Raw genomic sequence first — 7,021 nt, forward strand, 5'->3', positions numbered from 1 at the left:
GCCAAGGTTGCCTACCCCTGAATTCTAAACAGTCAGAGGTTAGGAAATATGGCAAGACAGTTGAATTTATCAATTTGCCACAATGAACATACCCATATTTTTATTTGGTCTGTCTCTGGAATTTAACGGGACAGGGGCCAAATGTAGACAATTTGTGGGCTACCTTTTAGCTTTAGGTTGTTGGTTTCCACAGCTTTAATATTCTCTGCCTCCTCCCAACAGAGTCAGTTCCACAGAAATGTCCTGTTAGATCAGGTGTCATAAGAACCGTTATTAGTATATTTCTTCAGGAAATAATAAAGTTGGAAGGGACCTTGGAGGTCATCTAGTCCAACCCCCTGCTCAGGCAGGAAACCCTATACCATTTCAGACAAGTGGCTGTCCAGTCTCTTCTTAAAAACTTCCAGTGTTGGGGCATTCACCGCTTCTGGAGGCAGAATTTTATGGGCATTTTATTTGTTTATTAGATTTTCATCCTGCTATTTTATTACGCTATAAGTAACTCAAGGAAGCAAGAAAATCTAAACGAACTTCTGAATAATTTGTTACGTGTTTGGAGGGAACCAGAGATGGACAACCTCAAGCATAAACTTTATTATGTGGGTCGTAAAAATTTCTCCCAACCCTGCTGAGCAAATAACATGGTAAGTGTGTTGTGTGGAGGTGGTGCCAACTTTTCCAGGAAGAAAGATAAAAGCAAACTGAGTTGCAAGAGTGAATGAATGAAGGAGGGGAGCCCTCCAGGTCAACTCCAGAGTAATGGATATTGGAGGATGGAGGCCATGACAGCATCCAGGTTTTCCTAGGGCTGATGTGATTCTCTTAAAACCCCGGACAGCTTCACCTGCCGATTCCATATAAGGCAGTTTTCAATATGACATTTCCTTCTTATGAGACTTCTGAACATTGTTAATGATGGTTAATGTGGGCAAAGAGGGTTACCCATTCAATCATCTGGCAAACCGGATTTCTAGAGCAAAGTTCAGTGTGTAGTTGTTTCCTGAGTGGGGTGAAGGGGCCAGCTTGATGGGAAAATTGTTCTGGAGGGGCTGAAGCAGCAGGTAGCCCCCCCTTGGCACCAGCCCCCCAACCTCTCAGAAGAGGGGCATCAGTGATCAGTTGCTTTCTAGATGATTTGGGTGGCTGGGAGAAGTCTGGTGGGAGAATGAGACCCTGCAGATATTTCAGGACAATAATCCAGTCTGGAATGAACACTTTCAAAGACCCCCCACCCATTCCCTAAATGATCAGATCCTCAGCTTGACTCTGCTTCTTCCTTCGTGCGCCTCTTCACGGACACCAACCTTTACTGAGAGGGGGTGCATATGTGGATGTGTGTTTATGTGTTTGTTTGTGTGTGTGTGTGTGTGCATGCGTGCAGTTTTGCCTCCAGCCCCTTTCTCTTCCAGGAGTGCAGGTGTAGTGCTGGCTACAAGGATAAGCTGATCGCCCTCGTAGGAAGACATGGTTCTTCTCCAACCTCTTATAACAGAAGCTCTTTCTAACTTTCTTTGACATGCAAATGTTAAATAAAGAGAAAAGAATGTCTCTCTGTGTTTGTGGGTGTTCTCTATTTGATGCTGTAAGTTGTCTCTCCACCATCCCTGGTCCTTCCTCCTCTCTCGTCTGCCTCTTCCTTCTCCTCAGCTGTGCCCTCTTTTCTCAAGATGTTCCTAAGAGCCTCTTTGGAAAACCTCTTTCCCTCCCTCTCTTTCCTTTCTTTTCTCCTTTCTTTCCTTTTTCCTCCCTCTCTTTCCTTCCTTTCTTCCTTTTCCTTTCTTTCCTCGCCCTTCCCTTCTTTTCCTGCTTACCAGTTCCCTTCCCTTCCCACATTCCTGCTCTTCCATCCAGAAGCGTAAACAATCTGGCTGGCCTCCCTCTCACCAGCTGGACCTCAGGTGCCCTTGGCACAACCCAACCTCGGACCCATTCTCACGTTCGTTATGGAACTTTGCTAAATCAAAGCTTTATCATTATTCTTCTCTCACTTTTTTTTTTTTGGCAGAAAAATTCCATTGAAAGACCAACTGACCAAGCGCACGGTCATGTGGCTGCTATGGATCCTCCCCTTGGCTGCCTCTTTTCTCCTGCCTGCCACTGGGGAGGTGGTGAACAGTTTGAGCGAGTGCAGTCAGTTCTTCTTGGATGGTGTTCCCCCCAATCTGCAGCGAACCAATATGGCCGTAATCTGCCAGAAGTATAAAGCCGAGTATTATTTTGTCACAATGTACGACACACGTCTACGCATCCCCATTTTCTCAGCTTATAATCTAGATCCTTATAGTACGGGTGAAAGAAAAGACAACTGGAAGATTGAACCACAGGTAAAAGGAGTTCCTATTTTGAAGCTAAACATTCTTGAAATGGAGTCCGTGGTTAGGAAATAAAGCAAGGCAGTGGATTTAAGAATTATTTATACATAATTAATCTTCAGGAGCTTTTAGGAGCTTGAATTCTGTTGTCCTCGTTGGCGAGGTCCTACTTCCATCTTTCCCCAAAGAACCAGACTCAGAGCACCCCAAACCCCAAATTTCAAGCTCAATCAACCTGTTTTCTCTGCTAGAGCAGGGCTTTTCAACCTTTTCACCCATTGCACCACTTTTAGGATATGGCAATATCCGAGTACCACCAGTCGCCTAGCAAGGTGTCAAAAACTTGATGACCAAAAAAAAAATAAATGGAAAGAAGTGATGAAGTACAGGTAGTCCTCGACTTACAACAGTTCGCTTAGTGACTGTTCGAAGTTACAATGGCACTGAAAAAAGTGCCCCCCAAGCCACAGCCGAGCAAGACACCTGCCTGCCCACCTGGTGGCGCTCTTCCTCCTGTCCGAGGTTTTCATTGTGAGCATTTCTGTTGAGGATTGGCAGCGGGGGTGGGGTCGGGGGGTGTTTGGTTTTTATTCCCCCCTCCTGCTGGGTGGTTGCAGCAGGTTTTGGTCACTTCACATGACCCTGGGACACTGTGACCGTCATAAATGTGAATCAGTTGCCAAGCATCTGAATGTAAATCACAAGACCCTGGAGAGGCTGCAACATTCCAGCTGATCGGCGCTTCTTCTGGGCTCAGCAGAAGCGCCAGGATCAGCGCCGAGCTCCAGCTGGAACCTGGCGCTGATCCTGGCGCTTCCGCTGAGCCCTGACAGCCCTGCAGCTCCAGTTATCTCTCGCTCAGGCTTGTGCGGTGCTGCCACCAGTTCAGCTCATTCCCCCCCTATCACCTACCATGTGCCAATGTACCACAGGTGATACCCTTACCACTGGTTGAAAAGCCCCGTGCTAGAGGACAGCTTAGAGTGGGCTCCCCAAGAGGGCCAGTCAGGGGCTTCAATGTCCAGAATTCCCAGAAACTTCCCTGTTGGCTGGGATGCCAAATATGCATAGCCTTATTGTAGGAAGATCCCACACCCCATTCCCTGGTTGATTCATGATAGATCTTTCCTCACCTTCTGGGTATTTGATTGAGTGTTGTGTGAATGCTAATCAGGCACATTGCTTGTCCTTCCTTATTCCTAGCTTGCAGCCCCTGAACCAGAAATGGTATCGGAACATAGTCGAATCTACGATCTCCTTGCAGACAGCCAGGCTTTTTCGAGTGATTACGTAAATGCTCCCACGTTCGACAGAGGACACTTGGCACCAGTGTGCCATCAATCGGATCAGGAGAGCATGAATGCAACCTTCACTTTGACCAACACTGTGCCCATGGATGCAAAACTCAATCGTGGACAATGGAAAGCGTATGAACAAAATATAAAACAAACTACTAGCTCGTGCCTTAGTACATATGCCATTGTGGGTGTGGTACCTGGGAATACACTCCTCAACAACAGAGTGAATATACCCAGTCATATCTGGGCTGCAATTTGTTGTGAGTTTCGAAACCGATCCAAAACATCCTGGGCATTCATTGCTGAGAATAATAATCAGAATAAGGTAATCAGTTTTACTCTGACGGAGCTGGAAAGATTTCTAAGTTTCAAATACGGGCACAGCATTAATCTTTTCAATGGTGCTTGCAAATGATATGATTAATAACGAATAAGGTAATTCTCTGTCTGCAAAATAGAGTTCAAAAATAAAAGCAAAGTATAAACGTAGCCGCCTAGTTGTTCGACATACGGAACAAATGCAATTATTATAACCCTGATTTGATGTGTATCAATTTTTCTTTTTGGCTCAATGTTATGAAAATCCAGGCTGTTTGGTTAGCTTATGGTTCAGGTTACTGAGCAAACCCAGAAAATAAAATAATCCAGTAATGAGACGAAGGGTGCAACGATGACACGGCTAAAACAGTTTCTTGTTTGTCACAGTTTTGGATGGGCTTTGTGGTTTCAACCCGTGTATAACTCGTCAGAAAAGAAACTGCAGTGATGAGGAACAATTTTCCGTCCATTGCACCATGTGGGTGGGAAGAAGACCCTTAGGAATCAAATTTCATTCCCTGCTAAATAGGGCTTATGTTTGACATGGGTAGTCCTCAACTTGCAACCATTTCACAACTGTTTGAAGTTATGACAATGCTGAAAAAAATGACTTACAATCTATGTATGACTGTTGCAGTGTCCTGTGGTCACATGATCAAAATGTGGCTGATTGGCATGTATTTACAAAATGTTGCAGTGTCCTGAAGGTTGTAAAATTGGGTGTGACCCACTTAACAATAACATCGCTTAGTGACAGACTTCCAGTTCCAATTGTGGTCGTAAATTGATGCCTTCCTGTACGTAGCTGCTTGAATGCTTTCTCTGTAGCTTTTTTACTTCTTGCAATAAACCTGCTTATCAATATCTGTGTCCTTTTGTTACTTTCAGTATAATCAATCTAGAAAAAATGACTAAAATATTGCTAAATTATTTCAGTGTTTTCCTTGTTTTTTCCTTGATTAATTGTTTGATTGATTGATTGATTAAATGTCATTAAGTTGGTGTCAAATCTTAGCAAACAAAGAGATGGATGATGGAGCGGTCATCTAGGTCTAATAATCCTGAATTCTTCAGTTCTTCACTTAGAAGCCTCTGGATCCAACATGGATTAATTCTAAATAAGTGTGAATAGAAATGGGGTCTTAATACACATGCAATTCTAAACTCAATTCCACTTTCCATACCTGTCACTAAATCGCAGAATCTAAACTGGAAGTGTAAAAGAAGGCGACCAACTTGGCTGGTTAAAAAAGAGCCTCCAGGTTGGAACTTTATTTCACTCTTCCTGGAGGAAACATTTAGCAAAAAAGGCTGTAAAATTATTTTTTTACAATCCCTGCTTTGATTGTGGAAAACCCCCTGCCCAACTCTAGACTCTAGATTCTAGAAAGAGTACAGAGAAGAGCAACAAAGATGATTAGGGGACTGGAGGGTAAAACATACAAGGAACGGTTGCTGGAATTGGGGATGTCTAGTTTAATGAAGAGAAGGACGAGGGGGGGACAGGATAGCAGTCTTCCAGTATCTCAGGGGCTGCCCCAAAGAAGAGGGAGTCAAGCTGTTCTCCAAAGCGCCTGAAGGCAGGACAAGAAGCAACAGGTGGAAACTGATCAAGGAGAGAAGCAACCTAGAACTAAGGAGAAACTTCCTGACAGTGAGAACAATTAACCAGTGGAACAACCTGCCTCCAGAAGCAGTGAATGCTCCAACACTGAAAGTTTTTTAGAAGAGACTGGACAGCCATTTGTCCGAAATGGTGTACGGTTTCCTGCCTGAGCAGGGGGCTGGACTCCATGACCTCCAAGGTCCCTTCCAACTTTATTATTATTATTACTATTATTATTACTATTATTATTATCCTGGATTCTATGGGTTGGCTGAAAATTATGTTGGCCTGAAACCCTAGTAGCAACATTAATAACCCCAATTTTAGTTGAGCTTAATCTAGTTCCGATTACAGACTCTTCCAAGGGGTTGTTTTCCTCACTAACATGTAGAGATGTTAAAATTGCACATTGGGTACCAAGCTTCCTGAATTGACCCTGAAGTGCTAGTACTGCTTTACACAACTTTGATAAGATTACACTTGGATTAGTGCATCCAGTCCTGGACACAATGATACACCCCTCTCCCCCCCCAAAAAAATGTGAGTCCCTAGAAAGTGCAGAGAAAAGCAACAAAAATGACAAGAGATCTGGAGGCTAAAACATATGATGAAAGATTGAGAGAATTAGGCATGTGTAAGATAACAAAGCGAAGGACTAGGGGTGATGGGATAGCCGTCTTCCAGTAGTTGAGGGGCTGTCACAAGAGAAGAGGGGGGTCAACCTATTCTCCAAAGCACCAGAGGACTGGACAAGAAGCAATGGATGGAAACTAATCAAGGAGAGAAACAACCTAGAACTAAGGAGAAACTTCCTGACAATGAGAATAATTAACCAGTGGAACAGCTGGCCACCAGAAGTTGTGGGTGCTTCATCACTGGAGGTTTCTAAGAAGAGATTGGACAACCATTTGTCTGAAATGGGTATAGGGTTGGACTAGAAGACCTCCAAAGTCCCTTCCATCTTGTTATTCTCTTATTTTGGACTAGGAGGACTCCCGATTTCTTGCCCCCGACATTTACAAACTATCGCTTTCAAATTCAGGCCCATCGGTTGACATAGCTGTCTTCCCACTTCATCTTGAAAACTGTAAAAATAAGCTCCTAGGAGCCTTAGAGCAAGCCAATCAAAGTAGAGACTGATTAGAGCATTTGTTTTCCACAGTCCTCGCCTCTGGGTTGGTCTACTTATAATAATAATAAAGTTGGAAGGGACCTTGGAGGTCATCTAGTCCAACCCCCTGCTCAGGCAGGAAACCCTATACCATCTCAGCCCCTGAGATATTGGAAGACTGCTATCCTGTCCCCCCTCGTCCTTCTCTTCATTAAACTAGACATACCCAATTCCAGCAGCCTTTCCTCATATGCTTTAGCCTCCAGTCCCCTAATCATCCTTGTTGCTCTTCTCTGTACTCTTTCTAAAGTCTCAACCTCTTTTTTACATCGTGGTGACCAAAACTGGATGCAGTATTCCAAGTGTGGCCTTACCA

General features: G+C 44.0%; 2 protein-coding genes across 2 annotated transcripts in view; one reads left to right on the top strand and one right to left on the bottom strand.

Annotated features, from left to right (window-relative positions):
- Window positions 1-1,466, bottom strand: part of LOC114923114 (acrosin-like) — a 28,686-nt gene extending 27,220 nt beyond the window's left edge. The window contains exon 1 of the mRNA XM_029285615.1: window positions 1,388-1,466. Coding sequence (XP_029141448.1) covers window positions 1,388-1,466 — 79 coding nt within the window. The remainder of the gene's footprint in view (window positions 1-1,387) is intronic.
- Window positions 1,467-2,177: 711 nt separating this feature from the next.
- LOC107294424 (endonuclease domain-containing 1 protein-like) lies at window positions 2,178-4,079 on the top strand. Its single transcript, XM_015823657.1, has 2 exons — window positions 2,178-2,324; window positions 3,516-4,079. The coding sequence occupies exons 1-2, from the start codon at window positions 2,178-2,180 to the stop codon at window positions 4,023-4,025; spliced, it is 657 nt and encodes a 218-aa protein (XP_015679143.1). The 3' UTR covers window positions 4,026-4,079.
- The last annotated feature ends 2,942 nt before the right edge of the window (window positions 4,080-7,021 follow it).

This window comes from Protobothrops mucrosquamatus, unplaced genomic scaffold (genome assembly GCF_001527695.2).
Source record: "Protobothrops mucrosquamatus isolate PMUCROS unplaced genomic scaffold, P.Mucros_1.0 scaffold1939, whole genome shotgun sequence".
Taxonomy (NCBI): Eukaryota; Metazoa; Chordata; class Lepidosauria; order Squamata; family Viperidae; genus Protobothrops; species Protobothrops mucrosquamatus.

What these genes read in the sequence shown, in the direction of transcription:
- LOC107294424 (XM_015823657.1), top strand. Translation starts at nt 2,178, where the DNA reads ATGGCCGTAATCTGCCAGAAGTATAAAGCCGAGTATTATTTTGTCACA. An exon ending in ACTGGAAGATTGAACCACAG is followed by an intron (nt 2,325 to 3,515) that starts GTAAAAGGAGTT and finishes CCTTATTCCTAG; the next exon opens with CTTGCAGCCCCTGAACCAGA.